Here is a 23,195-nt window from a genome sequence, read left to right as displayed (position 1 = left end):
TTAAAAGAAGTGCAAATCTTGAACTTGCTGAGTATATGAGAGTCTCCAAAACAAAAATGCACTGGGAATGCCCATCACAGCTTCTGGACAGCAGAGCCACCTTTTAAATCCCAGGAACTTGGCATTTCAGACAGAAGAAAATTTGTTTGAACCCCTCAATGGTGAAAAAACAAAAAATGTGTTTTTTTCGTAGGTTCCAAAAAAAATTATATAAACTAAATCAACCATTCCAATAACTGTAAGGTACTAAACCTACTACTAATATAAAGAACTACTACTAATATTAAGTACTAATATAAAGAGCAAACAGGCACACACTAAACTCTCTCTGGCCGAAGGCAGATGAGATGGAACTGAGGGCAGGTCCCCACCACAGCCCTATATAGCCTAACTACAGGCTACAAGGTTATGTAGGGAGCATGCGCAGGTCAAATAGGCACTGGTACCAAAAATCTTTGATCAAAGGCTCAGGGCTCATGTGCATCAGAAACTCTTACACTGCCACAGGCTAAGTGTGTGTGAGAGAGAAAGAAAGAAATTTTTTATACTTTTGGTTTTGCCAGGGAGAAAGTAGATAAATAGTGTGTGAAATCTATTGTGCTGAATAGTAATGTTTATATACCCAACATTTTAGCATAGATAAATTCATCTTATGAAGATATAATCTGCAAATATGGCTGACAAAAGTACAAAAGAAGATACAGGGCATGTACCACTTCAAGACCTCTGAGTTTAGGACTAATAAGAAGGAAAAATAAGACAGAGTTTATTCTTTATTACACACTGTTTCCTGTTGTGTCTATAGCACAGCATTTTTACTACTTTCACTTTGTAATATATACATGAAGAAATACAATATAACTGTTTATAAAAAGTTAACCTTTATTCAGTTACTAACCTATGGTATTTGAAATATGAAAGAATTTCCCTAGGGAATTAGAATAGGAAACAACTGCATTATCTGAGATCTCAGTAGTAATTGTGGGTAAAGGTTGATTTTTAATGGTGATCACTATACTCTAGCTAGAATTTTACTATGATTCCTGAGTGTAGGCACGTAGGAGTGCATGGCTATCCTTCACTGTCAATCTCCAAGAGAGGCCACGCCTCTTTGCTGTCACACACCTGGAATGGCAGTCTGTACAAGGGGGAAATTAGCTGTCTCTAGGGCTCCAACCCACAGGCAGGGTACAGCAGTGAACAGTTCAAGGGCCCAGGCCCTTAGGCAGGGGTGAGTATCAAACACAGTCTAGGGCTCAGTTAGTAGACAGATACAGCCTCCTAGTCTATGGGGTGGCAGAGGGTAGGGGGATACGACTCCACCATGTCCCAGCCCAGGGCCCTAACAGTGGCAGAGTGGTCCACCATAGGGTCAGCGGGGATCCACCTGCAACATGCTGAGCTTGTATCAGACTAGCACTCTTACCAGATAGTTGTCTAGTTTCCCTGGGTTACTTCCTACTCTCCCCAAATTTGGTACTTCAGTGTGGTGAGTGCCTTGGTTTATTACAGGGCAGTCAAACTTATTCTGTGGAGTGGACTCCATTATATTTTTAATTATGATCTGTGGGCTAGTGTATAAATTTAGGTCATTATACTACCTTCTTTTCACACCAGCCCTCTCTTTGATGTCAAGGAGAAGTCTGCACTGAGATCCAAGTTAGAATATGTCCTTTGGTGTTTTTCCATCCAATCATTGACCTAGCCCATTTAGACCTAAGTTGATATTTGTTGGGATAAAAGCACAAGGCAGGATGGTTGCAGAAAAATAAAACATCTTTAAACTTGGCCCTATACTGCTGATTTTCATCCCTGAAGAAAGAACAAGAGTATATGACCATACATATAATGGTCTCCCAATACTACTAAATATTGTAAAACATATGCAATTATAGAATTATTGAATGAACACCAAAGGACATACTCTAACATGGATCTCTGTGCAGACCTCTCCTTGACATCAGATGGAGAGCTTCTGTGAAAAGAATTAATGGTCTCCCAAAAGTACTAAATATTATAATACATACAAAAATTATAGAATTATTGTACCTGTCAGTAATGACTCTATTGCACTCATTTTTAAAAAGTGCCATAAGGGTAGTGATATCCTCACATTCTTCTGCTTTGATAGTTAACATTCCTTGCCAAATTCTGGAAAGGTCTCGAAGATTGAAGATATAATGAAACTTGGATGGTGTAGGCAGCATCTTTACCTAAAGCCGAAAATATAGTTATTGTTCAAACTCAAAGACATCTAAAAAGAAAGAAGAGTAATACACACTGAAAATAATAATGATACTTGCTTTCATATATCGCAACCTGGGCCTCCTCCTTCTCCCAGTGAAATCAGTGGTAAAAATCTCATTGATTTCAGTGGGAGCAGGATTAAGCCCTATCTGTAAAATGTCAACACTTAGAACATAACACCAAAAGTTCATATATTTTTCTGGTTTTCATTAAATAAAACTGCTAACCTACAGAAGACATCTCAATCCCACTTCTAAAATATATTGATTAATATCTTGGTTGTGAATAGTCCTCACAGATACAGAGCTATCAGGATGACTTGATGGCAAATGCACCAGTTCAAAAGGCAAACAGATTCCTGGCAGAGAGGGGACAATTGAGTTTCTCCTTGTCTGTTCACATGGATCATCACTGTCATACTGTCTGCCATGATTTGTACTGTCAGTCCTTGTATCATGAGAAGAAATGCCATGCAGACCAAACAAATCATTCTGAGTTCTGACACATTTATGCAAAGGCATTCTTCAGGTGTCCATAGATCCTCATATTTGATGATGGTCCAGGTAACCTCTCCACCCAAACATAGATATTCCCTTTACCAAGAGGCTAAGATTATCACCCTGAACTTGAAGCTGCTGATGAAGGCACTGAACCCCCTCAATTCTAGAATCAGGCACCATCTCCCTTTTTTTCTTTGGGAAAATAGGGTGAGTAAAAATCCCTCCCATTGAACTGCAAATGAACATATTCCACTGCTCAGACATGTAGAAGTCTGTCCACCTTTTGGAGTAGCTCTCTTGTGAGAGAGGTCTCTGAAGAAAGACAGAGAAGTGGAGTGAAGGTAAAGAGTCTGAAATGTTAAAGAATACCCCACTCACTCTGAAAATCTCTACGACCCAATCATCTAAGGTGATGAGGTCCCAGGCTCCCTGAAAATAACAAAGGCATTTTCCAAAAGGGGGCAAAAAAGAATATAGATCTTCTAGATGTTCTACAGAATGGCTCTTGACCGCAGTATCAAAATTGCTGTTTCAAAGTGGATGCAGGCTTTGTAGCAGAAGACACAGAGGCAGAAGGTCTCTATCTTTGAAATCTTTGTCTCTTCCTTGGTGGCTCTGAGGTTCTCTGCTGAGTGTACTAATATGCAGAGGGACTCTCTATGGAATAACTCTGAGGCCTGGCTTGCTTTCTCTTAGGCACTGGCATGTAGATTCCCAATGATCGAGATTAGTCCATGAAAGTTTCAGGATCCGTGAGCCTAAATCTGTGCATAAAATAACAGGCCCTAGACTCCCTCACAGACCAGCAGGGGTAATATGAGTGAGAACTTGGTGAGTGGACAGGGGACACCTCCCTGCTGTGTTCAGAGACTGATGAAGAAAAGGAATATTCCTCCTCCAGGGATGGAGGAGGACTACAGAGTGATCTTGTCAGTGGTGAAGAAGTGCCAGGTACCATGGCAGTGGCTAGTACCATAGGAGGAACCTTTACTCCAGAGGACAATATAGTTGGTTCCGTTAGGTCAGTTGGTACCACAAATGACTTCAGTGCTGAGAAGGTCAGAATCGAGAGGAGTGGAAAAAAGATCATCAGCACCAGTATCATGGGTGCCAAAGGTCATCAGTACAGAGTGAATTGACATCAGCACCACAGAATTGGTACCAGGCATAGCCTGGAACTTCTCCTGAAATAGTACTGTCAGTCAGCTATCAGTCTTCATCAGGGTATCAGTGGGACACATTCCAGGCCATGAACTACTCTTAGAGGGACTGAGGTGAAGTGAGCTATTTTTTTCCTCACTAAGGCCCAGAAAAGGCAACCTGTACTTATGTTCCACAGAGGAACAGTGTTTCTTCCTACCACCATCAGAAGACTTTGCCAAGGAGGAATTGGCAGTCTTGCTAGTCTCTGAAGCCAAGGTTTTCTTAGAAGAAAAGGCCTGGGAACTAGGGGTTGAGTCAGAGCTAGCAGGAGCACTCCTTGACAAAGGCTGTTCAGGCCCAGGGAGTTATTTTCTCTGAGGTAGGCCTAAAAAAAAGTTCAAAAGAAAAAGCCTAAGGTGAGCCTTTCTTGTTTTCTGCATTCTTTTTGAGAAAGAACAACAGATAGAGCAATGTCCTTCCCCATAGCAAAAAAGGCATCTTGAGTGACAGTTATTTAGTGGCATGAATGCCTCACAAGATGGGCAATTCTTGAACCCAGGAGCCCTTGGTTGAGTCACAAGGGCTAACTCCTAATACCAGGAAAAATTTCCCTAAAACTATGAAGAAACATATAGAGTTTTTTCTTTCTTTTGTTAAATCCAATGTGCATACTGTGACAAAGTTCCTCCTCTACCTTGGTGGGTCCTGCGCTTATTGGTGGATTTGCTCACCTCCCAGATTCACTCTGTGGGTCAGGAAACAGCCCAGAGACCTTCCCCTCTGGTAGAAGCCACAGTCCAGGTCAATTCCTCCTGTGTTTGATCAGGAATTGGGAAGTTTGGGGGGAACCCAGGCCCGACCTCTACTCCAGGTTTCAGCCCAGGGCCCTGTGGACTGCAGCTGTCTCCTGGTACAGTTTCATGACAGCTATAACTCCCTGGGCTACTTCCCCATGGCCTCTTCCCAACACCTTCTTTACCCTCACCACCAGACCGTCCTCCTGATGTCTGATAACGCTTGTACTTCTCAGTCCTCCAGCAGTATGCCTACTAACTCTCAGCTTCTTGCACGCCTCTTGCTCCCAGTTCCTCACACACTTCCTCTCCTCTGGCTCCCTCTGGCCTGACTGGAGTGAGCCCTTTTATAGCATCAGAGGGGTCTTAATTAGAGTCAGGTGCTTAACAGTCTCACATGACTCTTAGTAGGTTAATTGGAGTCAGGTGTTCTCATTTGCCTGGAGCAGCCCCTGTTCTGGTCACTCAGGGAACAGAAAACTGCTTATCCAGTGGCCAGTATATCTCCATTCTACTACTCTGCTGTTCCCAAGTGGCCTGGGTCTATCACAATACCTACACTATTTACACTAACTAACTAACACTACTCCAACTATATTAAGACCTAATTTACAGAACTATTACAGAAACATTTTTGGGGTTACGCAGTCTGTAAGAGAAACAGACATTGCTAAGTGTTCTATCTCACAGCCATGGGCAGTAAGACGAAACAGAGTAATGGTTGGGCACAGAGTAATGGGGGTAGGGGTGTTGTACTCAGGGTGCAAGCACGGTCCCAAGCATTTCTGGCCAAAAGGATCTGATGCACCAGAAGTGGAATACATATGGACAATCACTCGAAGAACAACCTGAGTTCTGTTCTTGGCTGTCAGAGAGGAGTGTAGTCTAGTGGTTAGAACAGTAGCTATAAACTACATAGAGAAACACAGAGGGTTGACAGTTTCTTTCTGATAGCCAGTGTGGTGTCTGTCATATTAGCAATCTGGTATCTATTCCCAGTTCTACTATAAATTACTTTGTGCATCCTCTTAGTTAACTTATGTGTCAAATGGAGTAGTTGATATTTGACCTCCTCTTAAGGTGTAGGTATGCTCAATAATCAAGGCTGTGAAGTGCACAGAAATATAAACAGCAGTGAGCAGAACAGGTAAGATTTGAACTCATGGTCTCCTGGCTCTCAACACCCTATATGTTTAATTCAGCTGAAGTATATTTTGAGGAGGATTGTTCACTTCACCTTTTCCCCCTAACAAGGAACCTGATTCAGTTGAAATACAGTACACTGAAGAGCTTCCCCTGTCCCAGGAATGCATCATTGTACTGGAGTCATGGAGGGCTGATATGGATTTGCTAAGCCCTCCTATACACTTAGCTCCCTTCCATTTCCTCCCCATTCTGCTGTGTCTCTTTTCCTACCTCAAACATCCCCACACTCTCCATATCCTCACACACCTTAGAGAAAGTAGGTGGACATCTCTTTCACAATTTCATGAGCCCCTAAACTTGCTGTATTAAAACCGCAGGAAATCCCATACACAAAAACTTTGTTTAAAAGATTTACGGTTGGTTAAGTGTGACTTCCTGTGATGGGGTGCTTCCACTCCTATCCTCTTTGCTTCAGACTACTCAGAGACCTTCCATTTCGTCAATACCTCCATGCAGTTTATTTATAGTGGTCAGGGGCGGCTCTACAAATTTGGCCGCCCCAAGCAATCATGCCCGGGAGGCGCCCCCGAACGCGGGAGCAGCGGACCTCCCGCGGGCATGACTGCGGAGGGTCCGCTGGTCGCGCGGCTCGGCTGGACCTCCTGCAGCTGCGGGCGGTTCGCTGGTCCGGCGGCTCCGGTTGAGCTGCCGCAGGCATGCCTGCAGGAGGTCCAGCCGAGCCGCGGGACCAGCGAACCGTCCGCAGTCATGCCTGCAGGAGGTCCACTGGAGCCGCCGGCCGAGCATCCCCTCCGCAGTCATGCCTGCGGCAGGTCCGCTGCTCCCGGGGCTCCGGTGGACCTCCCGCAGGCATGACTGCGGCAGGTCCGCCGGCCCAGCCTGCCGCCCCCCCGGGAAAGGGCCATCCCAGGCGGGTGCTTGCCCCGCTGGGCTCTGGAGCCGGCCCTGATAGTGGTTCACTCTACCACCTTTACATACTAGGGCAGTTGTGATATTTATTTTATCTGCTTTCACTACCCCTTCTCCTGAAAGGGCAGAGGGAGGGGTTAAAACTATCTCCACTGAAAGAATGCCTTTTTCTCAGGCACTGGTAACTTCTTTCTTTCTTTCTTTTCTGTTTTCCACCCACCTTTTGCACTTCCTTCCTGTGCTCTTTTATCCAGTTTCCTTGTTAATGGACTAGTTAGCTCGTTAACTTCCCAACCCCAATCTGATCAGATAATCACAAATTCATCTCCTTAATCAGGCCCAGGGCCAGCGCTTCCATTAGGCGACCCTAGGCGGTCGCCTAGGGTGCCAGGATTCAGGGGGCGGCATTTTGTGCACTCCCAATGGGGCACACGGGAGCTTCCGGTTCCGCTCCTGTTGCGCCGCCGAAGAAGGACCTTCTGCCAACGTGCCACAGAAAACAGTGGCAGGCAATTGAGTAGCTCAATGACTGCCGCTGTCGCCTGCGGCATTTCGGCAGAGGGTTCTTCTTCGGCGGCGCGACGGGAGTGGAACCGGAAGCTCCCGTGCGCCACCTGGGGAGCGCACAAAATGCCGCCTTCCGAATTCTGCCTAGGGTGCCTGAAACTCTGGCGCCGCTCCTGATCAGGCCCTATCTGGGGCTTAATTGTTTAAACAGTGACCAGAGTGCTGGTTCAGTTGCTGATTCCCAGCACTATCACACACCTCCCCACCTTGCCTGATGGAAAGGTGTTTCATTCCCTTTGCTCTCCTCACTTTACTGGAGGTATTATTTGGCTTCAATCTTTCTTTGCTCCCAGGATAGTCACCTAGAGTCCCCTTGTAAGATGTGTCCATTCTCCACCCTCAGAAATCACACTTGGTGGATGGAAATTAATTCCACTTCAGCCCACAGGTCCTTGCACTGGGAGCAACCTGGGGGGCAAGTTTTTCATTCTCGCCCCTTTTATTTTGTGGAGGGGTCTGCTGGTGCCACTGTTCCTCCTGGCTACCTGTGGTCACTTGTCCCCCCCAACAACTCCATACTGCTCTTGGGGTCCCTTCCTTTGTCATTCTAAAGCAGAAGATCTGATAACTGCATGACCACTGTTAACAAATGGGTTATTTTCATTCCCTGAAACCATTTCCTTGTTTTTCTTTTTTCCTTCTCCCTTAATCTCTCAGGGTACTTCCTGCATTGCTGGCACATGATGGCATGTAAGGCACACAATCAGAGGCTCATTTACTTGCACATCTACTAATGTGATATATGCCATTGTGTGCCAGCAATGCTCCTCTGCCATGTACATTGGCCAAACTGGATAGTCTCTACATAAAAGGGAACACAAATCAGACATCAGGAATGGTAACATACAAAAGCCAGTAGGAGAACACTTGAATCTCCCTGGACACTCAATAACAGATTTAAAAGTAGCCATACTTCAACAAAAAAACTTCAGAAACAGACTTCAAAGAGAAACTGCTGAGCTACAATTCATTTGCAAACTTAACACTGTCAATTTGGGCTTGAATAGGGACTGGGAGTGGCTGGCTCACTACAAAAGCAATTTCCCTCTCTTGATATGACACCTCCTCATCAATTATTGGGAGACTACATCCACACTGACTAAATTGGCCTTCAACATTGGTTCTCCACATGTAAGGTAACTCCCTTCTCTTCATGTACCAATATATATTTATGACTGTATCTGTAATTTTCACTCCATGCAGCTGAAGAAGTGGATTTTTTACCCACGAAAGCCTATGCCCAAATAAATCTGTTAGTCTTTAAGGTGCCACCGGACTCCTCATTGTTTTTGTGGATACAGACTAACATGGCTACCCTTCTGATACTTTATATTGATATAACTGTGTCCACACTAGGGGTGTTGTACAGCTTTTACTATGCCAGTATAATGAAAATGGTACAACTTTTGTGTGTAGAGAAGCCCCAAAAGAAAAAAGAGAAAAGATAAAATTATAAAGAGCTGCATGATCTAGTGTGAGTAACAGCTCATTGGCACCATGAGTGGTCTTGGGAAGTAACACCACTTTCCCCCACCACTTTGCCCTAACCCAAAGAGCCTAGCAGAATCTAGTGGAGCATCTGAGATCCCTCTAAGAGGAGCCATGATCATGAAGACCAGTGGAACATAGGAGTTTCATCAAGGGAAAGCCCAATACGAAGAAACCAGCAGAGCAAGCAGACCCCATTGAGGGAAAGCCAAGCCCAAGGGGCCCAGCAAGTATTCTTGATCACATTTGGAACATCTGTGTAATCTACTCTGAGTGGCATCTCACATTGGTTGATCTTTGAAGGGTCAGAATCCATTAGCTATGGATGTAAGATCTTAACTACAGTTTCTACTAAGAACTTTTCAATATAGGTCCAGCGTCCAGTGCTTTGCTGGGCTATGGGGGCTGGCTAATAGAGAACAATACATAGCTCAGAGGAAGCTGGGGTAAACAGATAACCGTGTGTGTTTCAAGTCAGTGAGCGGAGTCAGCATAACTCAGAATGTAACTAGGCATCCTTATCATGAGTTATAGACACATGAAGCACTGAGAAAGGCCTCACGGTTACTCCCTAATGCGGGGAGGAGATAGTGGTACAATACCTCTCAGATCCTAGACAAAGTTCGGGGAGAGGCCTAATATGATTGACATGAGTTATGACACCCTCCCCTCACAGATGTATGCCAGTCCTAGCCCACAGAAATGCAAGGGTAAACTTGTGAAATTGTTAAGTACTAATTACTACTTTTTCGCTTTAAATCTCTAGGAATGTACCTGTTGGTCAAACGAGAGAGCTGCTACCTCATTCCCCTGGACCCCCAAATTAGGATTTAACCTATACACTTTAATAGACACAGTTTGGGGGTAATTACCTGTGTGTCAGCAATATGTTAATTTGGGCCATGGGTGGAACCATTATGTAATCTTTTACACCATTGGTTTATTGTGCTTATCTTGTCTTGCTGTTAGAACTTATCCAGGGGTTTGGGAAAACCCACCCCTGTCCCTTATCTCTGCCAGGGGCAGCTCCAGGCCCCAGCACACCAAGCGCGTGCTTGGGGCGGCATGCCGCGGGGGGCGCTCTGCCAGTCGCTGGGAGGGCGGCAGGCAAGGTGCCTTCAGCGACATGCCTGCGGAGGGTCCGCTGGTCCCGCGGCTCCACCGAAGCCGCGGGACCAGCAGACCCTCCGCAGGCACGCCTGCAGGAGGTCCACCGGAGCTGCGGGACCGGCGACCGGCAGAGTGCCCCCCGCGTGCTTGGGGTGGCAAAATGTCTAGAGCCGCCCCTGATCTCCGCCAAATGAGCACCATATATAATCTATTGTAACTAATTGTTTTGCAGTGTCTCTGAGCCTAATAAGCAAAGTGACACTCCACCAGCGTTGTGCGTAATAAACTCCTGTGCTTGACTCTACACGGTGTGGATTATTGTTCCTTCAATCTTATTTTTGAGAATAGTTTGGAAGAGAATCACCCATATTTCCCCCCTCCTCCCTATTGACCCCTGATCACAGTGGGAACCACTGTGAGTAGTTTTATGAAAGATATGTTTTTAAAATTTTGAAATAAGCACCTAACTTATGGTAATAGGCACCCTGTTAATAAATAGTGAATACAGCTCCATTATTTCCTGTATTCTGTACCTTAGTCCATTGCCACAATATTCTGCCAGCTGGAACTAATTTCTTTATCATGTCACATATTTCAGGATTGAATTTTCTGCATGGATGAAAGTATCCACAACCAATTATTCCTGAAAAATAAGATGCAATATACAACTTCAGAATGATTGCAAGATATAATTCATTCTTTCCTAAGAAAGAAATGTTCTTTACCTTACAGTAGCCATGGTTCATTGAGATACATTGTCTACATAGATTACACTTGTGGTTTGGTGCACAGGTCCCCCATGCACGTGAGATTGGATTTTTTTGGCCAGCAGTGTCCATTGGGGCTGTACCTGTGCCCTAGATGCCCTTGCAATTACACCCCAGAAGGACATAAAGAGTGGAATGGGCCTAACCATCTTTCAGTTCCTTTACCATTACAGAATTCAAGTGATATAGGACTCTGAAGTAGCAGAGAAGGAAGGTGTGTCAGAGAATCAATGGGAACAATGCATTTCAAAGAACTGCAGTTACTGTAAAGTAAGTAACCATTTTTTCTTCTTTGAGTGATTGTCAACATGGATTCCACTTCTAATGACTAGCAAGCAAGGACCTCATAATCAGGAGGCGGGTGCTTGGAGTCCTATTTTAATAATAGTTGCAAGACAGGTCTGCCTAAGAGGGCGTCAAATCTTGAGGTCTCAACTAAGGAATAGTGCTGGATAAAAGCATGCACTGATCCTCATGTAGCTGCCCTGAAAATTTCTGAAATTGATATGCTTCCCAAAGAAGCTGAAGAAGTTGCCTGAGCCTGGGTGGAGTGGGCTCTAACCTAATTTAGCTAACTCATAGCATGATCTAATACAATTAGATATAATTTAGGTAGTCTTTGGGTGGATCTTGTCTAACCTTCCACCCTATCAGCAAATTCTACAAACAGCATGGGAGAGCTCCTGAAGGTCCTGTTCTGTCAAGATCGCATGAAAGAGCCCTAACCCCATTAAGGGTGTGAAATTTGGCATCCCCTTGTTTAAGTGAGGCCTGGAAGGAAAACTGGACAGTGAATCATCTGAATCAGATGAAAATCTAAAACAATCTTTGGTAAAATTTAGGGTTAAGCTTCAGGGTCACTTTGTCTTTGATGAAGTGGGTATTCACCCACGAAAGCTTATGCTCTGATACATCTGTTAGTCTATAAGGTGCCACAGGACTCTTTGTTGCTTTTTACAGATCCAGACTAACACGGCTACCCCTCTGATATTTGTCTTCAAAGAGCACCATGTCAAGTGGACCATCCACGAGGACCTGAATCTTCCCTACCCTTTGAGCTGATGTTATAGCTACAAAAGAACATTTTTATGGATAGATGGTATAGACAGCAAGTTGTTCTGCTAAGACTGCATTTAGGTCCCCTGAAGGAGAGGGCCTCTGGACTGCAGAAAATGCATGAATAAGGCCCTTGAGAAATCTAGCAATTATAGGGTGGTAAAATATGGTGGAGGACAGTGAGTGGGTACTCTTGCTAAATGTACACTTATGGAGCTGATGGATAGCCCTAAATGCTTTAGTGATAGCAGACAGCCCAAAATAGTAGGTATGGGGCTTCTAAGGAAGATAAGTGGCATTATAGAGCCCAAAGAGAGAATCTCTTCCATTTGGCTGAATAGGTCGTCTAGCTGAGTCCTTTCTGCTATGTATCAGTATCATGGACATCAGCAGAAGCAGCTTCTTTTGACAGTAATTGACCAGCCTATATCTATGTTGTCAGATGCAGTGATGCTGGGTTTGGGTGAAGGATCTGACCTTTGTTCTGGGAAATCATATTATATCAAGTAAGACAGGTAATGTTATCAGAGGGTGAGTTGACAGGTTAATTAGCTGTCTGGGCCAAGCTGGGGCCAGTACAATCACTACTGCTGAATCCTGCTAAGTTCCCTATGTATTAAGAGGATTGGTGGCTAAAAAATTGGTGAATAAACAGAGACCATGAGACAAGCAAAGCATCCAACAGGAAGCCTGAACTTAGGCCTTCCTTTGAACAGCAAATTTGGCATTTCTTGTTCCAATCTGAAACAAACAGGTCAACTGTCAGATATCCCCACCTGCAAAGCTGCTCAGTAGGATGGAGTCTTTGACAGTCCATTGGCAGTCATTTGCAAATTGTCTGCTGAGCTGGTCCATTATGACATTCTGCAAGCCTGGTAGTTGCAGAGCTATTTGTGTGATTCAGTGATGAATGCACTAGTTCCAGAGATGAACAATTTCTTGGCAAAGTGTGTATGTGTGTGTGTGGAGGGGGAATGAATATGCTCTTTCATGTCTGTTGACTTAAAACATTGTTGTTGTGTTGTTTGTCATTACCTGGACAGTTAATCTATGCACCATGGGAAGAAATGTTGTGCACACTAGACAAATAGCTCTAAGTTCTAGAAAGTTTATGTGAAGGTGAGTATCTTCAGGAGTCCAGAACCCTTGTGTCTGTAAGTAGTCTAGATGAACTTCCCTACAAGTGTGGAGGCAGCTGTCACCAATTTCTTGGTAGGTAGGGAGGAGAAAACAGTACTCCTTGTATACCTGGAGAGGGTCCTTCAGCCAGTTTAATGATCCAAGACTTTTTGGGGAACCTGGACCCTCATGTGCATGTGATGTCTATTGGGTAGATGCACAGATTTCAACAACCCTTGTATGGAATGTAGGTGATGTCTAGCTAGCATGCTGTGTAATGTATGTGTAAGAGGCCATATAAACCAGGTCTATCAGGCATACTCTTACAGACATTTGTGAGTAAGCCTACAGCTGGCTGATGAGATCTGGTATGGTCTTGAGTCTTCCCTATGGCAGATTCCACATCAGCTGAGTTTATCCACCAGCACTACCTCAATGAACTCTCTTTTCTGGGTCAACAGCAATGATGACCTTTTATTGTTTTTCCTGAGACCCAGTGTGGTGAAAAGATGTAGGATTTTGTGAATGGAACATTCACTTTCTTGAACGAGGCAATCGTGGAGGTATGGGTATATCTGACTCCCTTGGGTCCTTAGATAGGCCACCATGACTGCCATGCACTTGGTGAATACTCTGGTATGTGCAGCTGAAAGACAAAAGAGCAGAACTCAATACTGGTGGTGGGAAGCTCCCACTTAGAATCTCAGGTATTTTCTGTATGCTTAGTGAATGGATAGGTGAAAGTATGTTTCTTAGAAACTGAGAACCACAAACCAGTCTAAGAAATCTAAGGATATTGAGCTTAGAGTTACCCTCTTGAATTTGAAATGGTGGATGAACTTGTTGAGAAATCTCAAATCTAGGATTGGATGTCAGCTCCCTTTCTTCAGGATTAGAAAGTAATGTGAGTAAAATCCTTTCCCTCTGAACTCCAGAGGCATGTCTTCCAATGTGATGAGATTTAGAAGGGAAATGTTGTTTCTTTCTTTAATAATATCTCATGAGAGGGCCCCCAAAGAGGATAGGAAAGGGGGGAAGGAGATAGGAAGTGACTGAAATTGAATAGAATACCCAACACTGATCACCTCTAAAACACAACTGTCTGAGGTAATTCCAGGCTTTCTAAAAATTCAAAAGCTGGTGTCAAAAAAATAGAGGGTGGAGGGAAGGGTATAAATACTCAAAAGTCTCCACATGGCTCTTGCAGTTGGCATCAAACTTGCTGCTGTGAGGTGGATGTGGGATGTGCAGCTGCAGAGGAAGAGACAGAGGGCCTTCTGTTTCTTCCCCAATGGCTTTGATGATCTTAAAGGCGTGTAATAATAGGTCTTTATCTAGAGTAGCTTTGTGACCTGGCTGCTTTTTACGGGCTGGCATATAAACTGCCAGGGAACTGAGAGTGGCTCTCAAATCATTCAGAGAGTGCAGTAGTTTGAGCATTGGCTTGTTAAACCCAGGGTTATGAGTTCAATCCTTGAGGGGGCCATTTAGAGATCTGGGGCAAAAATATGTCAGGGGGTTGGACTAGATGACCTCCTAAGGTCCCTTCCAACCCTGATATTCTATGATTCAAACAGGTATAGAAAAGAAAACAATTACACTAATATCACTATTTACTTATATCTATCGATCAATAAATATACACAAAATCAGTAAAGTCTCACAGAGTGCAGAGAAGTGGAACTGTAGGAGTTCCATCTCACAGCCATGTGTGGTAAGAAGGAACTGAGGGAAAGTTGGGTCCATTCCACACTTTATCTGCTCAGGTGTGAGGGATGCAAGGGCATTCAGGATACAAGTGCTGCCTCGACGGACACAGCTGTCTAAAAGAATCTGATGTTAGAAGCATGGGGTGCATGCACACAAGAAGTGACCTTCATGTGGATAATCACTTGAAGAAAAAATAGGTACAAACACAGCCATTAGTCTTGCAAATATTTCTATACATGCCTAACATTAGGCACATGAGTAGTCCTGTTGACCTAAATGGGACTAATCACAAGCTTACAATTATGCCCATAACTATGTATGTATTATTTACCTTATTTTTAATTCATATCTGCAACAGGAAAAAAGACGGTTACTCACCGTAGTAACTGTTGTTCTTCGAGATGTGTTGCTCCTATCCATTCCAGTTAGGTGTGCGTGCCGTGCGTGCACGGCATCTCGGAACTTTTTTACCCTAGCAACACCGGCGGGCCGGCTGGGCGCCCCCTGGAGTGGCGCCGCTATGGCGCTGAATATATACCCCAGCCGGCCCGTCCGCTCCTCAGTTCCTTCTTGCCGGCTACTCCGACAGTGGGGAAGGAGGGCGGGTCTGGAATGGATAGGAGCAACACATCTCGAAGAACAACAGTTACTACGGTGAGTAACCGTCTTTTCTTCTTCGAGTGATTGCTCCTATGCATTCCAGTTAGGTGATTCCCAAGCCTTACCTAGGCGGTGGGGTCGGAGTGAGACGTGGCGGAGTGTAAAACCGCTGAGCCGAAGGCTGCGTCGTCTCGAGACTGTTGCACCAACGCGTAGTGGGAGGTGAAGGTAAGGACCGAAGACCAGGTGGCCGCTCGACAGATGTCCTGGATCGGAACGTGGGCCAGGAAGGCAGCCGACGAGGCGTGCGCCCTCGTCGAGTGTGCGGTGAGGCGGCATGGTGGCACGCGAGCAAGCTCGTAGCAGGTCCGGATACACGCGGTGACCCACGAGGAAATCCGCTGGGAGGATATCAGCTCGCCTTTCATGCGGTCAGCAACCGCTACGAACAGCTGGGGCGAACGCCGGAATGGTTTAGTCCGCTCGATGTAGAAAGCGAGCGCCCTGCGGACGTCGAGGGTGTGCAGCTGTTGCTCCCGAGGCGACGCATGCGGCTTCGGGAAGAACACCGGGAGGAAAATCTCCTGGTTGAGGTGGAAGGCTGACACCACCTTTGGGAGGAAGGCCGGATGTGGTCGAAGCTGCACCTTGTCCCCGTGGAAGACGGTGTATGGCGGACCAACCGTCAGAGCGCGGAGCTCAGAAACTTGTCTCGCTGATGTAATGGCGACAAGGAAGGCCGTCTTCCAGGAGAGGTAGAGCAGGGAGCATGTGGCCAAGGGCTCGAAGGGGGGACCCATCAGCTTGGCCAGCACAAGGTTCAAATCCCAGGTCGGAGCAGGACGCCGGACCGGCGGGTATAAGTGGTCCAGGCCTTTAAGGAAGCGGGAAACCATCTGGTTGGAGAAGATGGACCGACCTTCCACAGATGGACGAAAGGCGGACACTGCTGCCAGGTGAACCCTCAGGGAGGAGACTGCAAGACCTTGCTCCTTAAGGTACCAGAGGTAGTCCAGGATAGTAGGGACCGGGACTACGAAGGGATTGAGGCCTCGTTGGTCACACCAGAGCGCGAACCTCTTCCATTTCGCCAGATAGGTGGAGCGAGTGGAAGGCTTTCTGCTCTCTAGCAGGACTTGCTGTACTGCCGCCGAGCAGTCCCTCTCTGCGTGGGTCAACCACTCAGGTACCAAGCTGTAAGATGGAGGGACTGCAGGCTCGGATGGCGGAGCCTGCCGAAGTCCTGGGTGATGAGGTCCGGCCACAACGGAAGGGGGATGGGATCCCGAACGGAGAGCTCGAGCAGCAGGGAGTACCAATGCTGCCTCGGCCAGGCCGGAGCTACGAGAATGACGGTGGCTCTGTCCCTCCGCAGCTTCTGAAGCACTCGGTGAACGAGCGGGAACGGAGGGAAGGCGTAGAGTAGGCGATCCTTCCAGGAATACAGGAAGGCGTCCGACAGGGAGCCTGGCGAGTGACCCCGGAACGAGCAAAACAGGTGACACTTCCTGTTCTCCTTGGACGCGAATAGGTCTACTTGGGGAAACCCCCACCTCTGGAAGATCGTGAGTACGACATCTGGACGGAGGGACCACTCGTGGGAGAGGAACGACCTGCTGAAATGGTCGGCCAGCGTGTTCTGCACTCCCGGAAGAAAGGACGCTTCCAGGTGAATGGAGTGGGTCACGCAGAAGTCCCACAGGAGCATCGCTTCCTTGCAGAGGAGGGAAGCGCAGGCTCCGCCCTGCTTGTTCACGTAGAACATTGCTGATGTATTGTCCGTGAACACTGTCACACAGCGGCCTTGCAGGTGGGTGCAGAAGGTGCGACAAGCCAGACGGATCGCTCGCAGCTCCTGCGGCGACCACAGACCTTGGATGTGAAGGTCACCCAGGTGAGCCCCCCAACCGAGCGCTGAGGCATCCGTGGTCAGCGTGGCGGACGGGCGAGGCGGATGGAACGGGACTCCCGCACAGACGACCTGCGGGTCTAGCCACCAGTTGAGGGAGTCGAGGGTCGGCCTGGAGACTGTGACCACCATATCGATGGGATCGCGATTCGGTCGGTACACCGACGCGAGCCAAGACTGGAACGGGCGGAGGTGGAGCCGCGCGTACGCGGTGACATACGTGCATGATGCCATGTGGCCTAGGAGGCGGAGGCAGGAGCGCACCATCGTGGTCGGGAAGGAGACGAGGTCCCGGATGATGGAGACCATGGTCTGATGTCGAGATTGTGGCAGGCAGGCTCGGGCTATCACAGAGTCGAGGACCGCTCCAATGAACTCCACCCGCTGTGACGGAACCAAAGTGGACTTCTTGGTGTTGATGAGAAGCCCGAGCCATCGGAAGAGGGACAGAATGTCTGTCAACTGGCCCATCACCAGCTGTTGAGACTGACCGCGAACCAGCCAGTCGTCGAGATACGGGTAGACATGTATCCGACGACAGCGGAGGGCTGCGGCAACCACCGCCATGCATTTGGTGAACACCCTCGGTGCGGTGAAGAGCCCGAACGGCAACACGGCGAACTGGTAGTGGGCGTTGTTGACGACAAACCGGAGGTAACGTCGGTGAGGAGGATAAATCACAACATGGAAGTAGGCATCCTTCATGTCGAGGGCGGCAAACCAGTCTCCCAGATCCAGAGAGGGAATGATGGTCCCCAAGGTAACCATGCGAAACTTGGGCTTGAGCAGGAACTTGTTCAGCTCGCGAAGGTCCAGGATAGGACGTAGCCCCCCTTTCGCTTTGGGGATGAGAAAATAACGGGAGTAGAATCCCCTGCCCCGCCTGTCTTGAGGCACTGCCTCTATGGCACCCACGCTCAACAGAGTCTGGACCTCCTGTAAGAGGAATTGCTCGTGAGAGGGGTCCCTGAAGAGGGACCGGGAGGGTGGGTGGGAAGGCGGGGGTGAAACAAATTGAAGGCGGTATCCCGACTGGACTGTCTGAAGCACCCAGCTGTCTGTTGTTAATTGGGACCACGCCGAAAAGAAATGGGAAAGGCGGTTGTAAAATAAAGGGGAAGGATCCGGTAGGGAGAGTGATGGGCCGTCCTCGAGCGTCCCATCAAAAGGCCTGCTTGGCCCCCTGAGGGGCCTTGGAAGAGGCCTGGCCCTGGCTACGCCGATTGCCGGAAGGACGACGGCGATTTTGAGCCGGTCGCCGGCTATTGTACGGCCGATAGCGTTGCTGGTAGAAGGGCCGGGAGGGTTGCTGCCGGAAGGACCTGCGTTGTGTCGCCGGCGTGTGCATCCCTAGGGTGCAGATGGCAACGCAACCGTCCTTTAGGGTCTGGATCCGGGAATCTGTCTTTTCGGAAAAAAAGACCCTGCGTGTCGAAGGGCAGGTCCTGCAGTGTATATTGCACCTCCGGTGGCAGGGTGGAGGACTGCAGCCAGGCGATGCGCCGCATCGACACGCCGGAGGCTAAGGTCCGAGCTCCGGAGTCCGCAGCGTCGAGGGCTGCCGTGATGGAGGACCTAGATGATCTCCTTCCCTCCTCTAACATCGCCGTGAACTCCTGGCGGGAGGCTGACGGCAGGAGCTCCGAGAACTTCGCCAGGGACGTTAGGATATCAAAGACGTATCTGGCTAGGAGGACCATCTGGTTAGCAATACGCATCTGTAGGCCACCCGCCGAGTAGACCTTGCGGCCTAGCAGGTCCATGCGCCGGGCGTCCTTGGACTTCGGCGCAGGGGCAGGTTGACCGTGCCTCTCGCGGTCGTTAACCGATTGCACCACCAAGGAGTCCGGGGTCGGGTGGGTATAAAGGTACTCATAGCCCGTAGGGGGAACTGAGTATTTACGCTCGACCCCTCGGGCCGTGGGAGGGATGGAAGCGGGTGTTTGCCAAAGCGTGGTGGCGTTCTTTTGGATTGTTTTCACAAAGGGCAACGCCACCCGCACGGGAGCATCCGCACCAACCACGTTGGTAATAGGGTCCTCGTCCTCTTGGACCTCCGCTACTGGGAGATCCATGGCCGTCGCCACCCGGCGAAGCAGGTCCTGGTGGGCCTTCAGGTCAATGGGCGGCGGCTCCTTGGTCGAAGCACCGGCCACCGCCTCGTCTGGGGAGGACGATGAGGACAAGCCCTGCACGACGGCCTCCTCCGCAGGGGCTGCTGACTGCGCCTCGTCTGGGTCGTGCTGCACGGAGGACCGGCGGTCCGGCAGAACGGAGGGCTGACGTCGAGGTGAAGGGCCCGCCTGGCTAACCGTTGCCTCGGGGGCCCTGCGCTCGGAGGCCGAGTCTCTCGGGGGAAACGGTACCCCCTGCGCTTCATACTGGGCCCAGGGAACCGAGAAGCCCCACTTTTGAGCCCCTTGAGGATCACCGTGAGGGGTCGGTGGCAAGTGCGCATTGCTGTCCGCGCCGGAGGCCACCGATGCCGGGCGGGATGGCCAAGGAGGTGCTGAGGCGCTGACGGATTGTACCGCCGAAGGCGGTAGTCTGTCCGCAGACGGTGCCGAGAAACAGTGTCTGTCCATTTGGTACCGGGACGGTGACCGAGACCGTCGGCCACCGCGGTGCCGGGAGCTCGACCGGGAGCGGGATCTGCGGTGCCGGGAATGGCTGCGAGAGTCGCGGTGCCGGGAACGGTGCCGGGACTGAGACCTCCGACGGTGCCGATGCGACGGCGATCGGGACCTGGATCGGTGCCGAGAGTGCGACCGGTACCGGGATGACGAACGGTACCGGGACGGCGAGCGGTGCCGAGAGCGAGATCGGCGGGATGGCGACCTTCGTCGGGACCGGGAGCGTGACCGGGACCGGGAGCGTCGTCTGTGCCGGCGGTCCGCGGAGGGCGGCCGGATCATCATTGCCGATTTGCCTGCAGACGCGACAGCCCGCACCGGCGGTGCCGGGGGCCGGAGGCTCGGTGCCTCTACGAGCTGTATCAGCTCACGCGCCGCGGAGAAAGTCTCCGGCGTCGACGGCAGTCGTGGCTCAACTGCGGACGGTGCCGGGGAGCGTGGCGGTGCCGGACTCGACGGCCCTTGCGGCGCCGGAGTCAACGGCCCGGTGCCCGCCTGGTGCATGGCCACCGCGGGAGTGGCAGGTGGTGCAACAGTCTTGGCTGAGTCCTCAGCGCGGGACTTAGCGATCGCCTTCGCCAGCCTGCGCTTCCTAGCAGGCGAAAGGGAGCGGTGCCGGGTCTTCACGGTCGCCGGCTGAGGCTGCGGCACCGCGGTGCCGGAACGGCTCGGAGCAGCCGGTGCGCTCTGCACCGATGAGGCTCTCGGTGCCGGCGCGGCCGGTACCGGGGGCTGTAACGACGCCTCCATGAGGCGCTGCTTAAGTCTATAGTCCCGCTCCTTACGTGTTCTCGGCTTGAAGGCAGAACAGATCTGACACTTGTCTGTCCGATGGCCCTCGCCGAGGCAACGAAGACAGGCGTCGTGCGGGTCCCCGATGGGCATAGGCCTCTGGCAGATTGCGCAGGGCTTAAAGCCCGGTGCCTTGGGCATGAGCCCGCACCGGGAGAGGAAAGGGAGGGGAAACCCCCCTAACCTTAACACTAAACCTAACTAACTAACTATAACAACTATCTACACGAACTATGAACTAACTATATACAAAAAACCTTTAGCGAAAGCTAGGGTAGTGGAGGACAGAGAGCACTCCACAGTTCCAACTGGCCGTCACGGGCAGTAAGGAACTGAGGAGCGGACGGGCCGGCTGGGGTATATATTCAGCGCCATAGCGGCGCCACTCCAGGGGGCGCCCAGCCGGCCCGCCGGTGTTGCTAGGGTAAAAAAGTTCCGAGATGCCGTGCACGCGCGGCGCGCACACCTAACTGGAATGCATAGGAGCAATCACTCGAAGAAGAACCTTAAGTTTCTTTCAAGTGGTAATGAACATAAAGGTTGTCATAAAGAAAGAGGAAGATAAGTGATGCTAAGGAGACAGAATTAATGTTAAAAATAAGTTAATATAGGAGCCCACCGGATAAAAGCACAGCAGAAGGTAGTAGAGCTGCGGGAGCTGAACATGCAGGAGTAACTTCCCTGAAGGGTAAAATTTTCCAGAGCAAGGAGGAGCAGAGGAAGGAAGAAATGGAACTCGGGTGTCTCTTTTGTCCTGGCTACTCTCATTGCCCTAGTAGGCAGTCTTTGTAGTATATGTTTTGCTGTGTTGAGCGCAGAAATAGGATGACTGTAATACTCCCATAGAGTGTCTAGCAATAGCCTTGCTAACATCACTGGTCCTGATTCTTGGATCCAACTGAACTAAGTTTGGCCCATGATCCACAAAGTAGGAGTGTAGTGTGCAAAGCTGGCTTTATGCTACATTTGCAGCACCCTAGCTCTGGGGCCCATTCAGCCCTAACTTAATTAGAGCAACTTCAGGATTGTTCTAACCTACGCCCAGTGGTGGCTCCAAGCATCAGCGCAGCAAGCGCGTGCCTGGGGTGGCAAGCCACAGGGGGCGCCCTGCCGGTCACTGCAAGGGCAGCAGTCAGACAGCCTTCGGCGGCATGCCTGCGGGAGGTCCATCGGTCCCGCAGATTCGGCAGCAATTTAGTGGCGGGTACGCCGCAGCCGCGGGAGCAGCAGACCTCCCACAGGCATGCCGCCGAAGCCAGCCTGACTGCCGTGCTTGGGGCAGCAAAAAAGCTAGAGCCGCCCCTGCCTATGCCCATTTATCTATGATCTCAATGGGCTGTTCAGGCTGCCAAAAACAGCTGAAGTATAAAAACACTCCAGCTGCAAGCCTTCTTCCCCCAGCCATACTCCTACACTGGGGGTGGGGGGGTAGCACAGTGTTAATATATACCTAGAGAGAGATATACCTATCTCATAGAACTGGAAGGGACCTTAAAAGGTCATGGAGAACAATCCCCTGCCTTCAGTGGCAAGACCAAGTATTGTCCCTGACAGTTTTTTTGGGTTTTGTTTGCCCCAGACCCTTAAGTGACCCCCTCAAGGATTGAGCTCATAACCCTAGGATTAGCAGCCCAATGCTCAAACCACTGAGCTATCCCTCCCCCTGTACTCAGAGAGTCCCCCTAGGCTGGAGCATTTCCCAAGTAGCCTGTTAAACTGGCCTTATGTCCCCCTTTGCATCTTAAGAACAAGTTGGGTCCACTATTTTTTTTATACTATTCATGTGAATTATTAGAGATTTATGGGGGCAAAAGGGTAGTTAAAATCATGACTGTTTGCAAGTCTATTTTCAATAAACAGACTTTGAAAAGTGAGATCTGAAATTTATTCTGTATCCTACCAAAACAAACTCCACAAATGAAACAACCAGATCATACCTGCCAAAACCCAGACAGCTATGAAAAGGAATACTCGGTGAGAATAATAGGTACAGACCCTCTAACTCACCTGAACACATTTGACTGGGCGATAAATTGGAAAGGAAAAGTGTGGAAGAACAGATATTTTGCTAAAAGACATAAAGGCATTGTTCAACTTAAAAATGATATGCTCAGATGTAAACTGAATTGAGTTAGTGAATTAAAAACTTTAACAATTAAAATCCTGGGTTCAAATTTTATTATTTAGATTAACTTAAAAGGCTGTTTACCTGCAAAGTCCTGAGTTCAGGGGTCTGTATTTTTTAATTATTTATTTTTTTCAATGAGACTTATTGCAAAGTAAGGTATGACTCAAAATAAGCATAAATGGCAGAATCTGGCCCATAATAAATAGTTTAAAACAGTGGCTCTGAACCTTTCCAGACTACTGTATCCCTTTCAGGATTCTGATTTGTCTTGCGTACCCCCAAGTTTCACCTCACTTAAAAACTACTTGCTTACAAAAATTAGACATAAAAATACAAAACTGTCACAGCACACTATGACTGAAAAATGGCTTACTTTATCATTTTTACCATATAATTATAAAATAAATTGATTGGAATATAAATATCGTACTTACATTTCAATGTATAGTATATAAAGAAGTATAAACAAGTTGTCTGTATGAAATTTTAGTTTCTTTGCTAGTGTTTTTTACATAGCCTATTGTAAAACTAGGCAAATATCAAGATGAGTTGATGT

The 23,195-nt window shown here is 48.6% G+C and overlaps 1 protein-coding gene and 1 long non-coding RNA gene across 2 annotated transcripts in view; one reads left to right on the top strand and one right to left on the bottom strand.

Annotated features, from left to right (window-relative positions):
* DNAH8 (dynein axonemal heavy chain 8) overlaps positions 1–23,195 on the bottom strand; it is a 594,173-nt gene that overhangs the window by 135,405 nt on the left and 435,573 nt on the right. Inside the window, exons 59-60 of the mRNA XM_045010583.1 lie at positions 10,459–10,568; positions 2,050–2,213 (exon numbers count right to left, since the gene is read on the bottom strand). Coding sequence (XP_044866518.1) covers positions 2,050–2,213; positions 10,459–10,568 — 274 coding nt within the window. The remainder of the gene's footprint in view (positions 1–2,049; positions 2,214–10,458; positions 10,569–23,195) is intronic.
* The window catches only part of LOC123366813, a 31,729-nt gene that overhangs the window by 936 nt on the left and 7,598 nt on the right, over positions 1–23,195 (top strand). Inside the window, exons 2-3 of the long non-coding RNA XR_006578192.1 lie at positions 10,866–10,962; positions 11,653–11,791. This is a non-coding gene — a long non-coding RNA (uncharacterized LOC123366813). The remainder of the gene's footprint in view (positions 1–10,865; positions 10,963–11,652; positions 11,792–23,195) is intronic.

The sequence above is a fragment of the Mauremys mutica genome, chromosome 3 (assembly GCF_020497125.1).
Source record: "Mauremys mutica isolate MM-2020 ecotype Southern chromosome 3, ASM2049712v1, whole genome shotgun sequence".
NCBI lineage: Eukaryota > Metazoa > Chordata > Testudines > Geoemydidae > Mauremys > Mauremys mutica.
The sequence above is the reverse complement of the archived record's forward strand: the minus strand, read 5'-3'. Positions and strand labels throughout refer to the sequence as shown.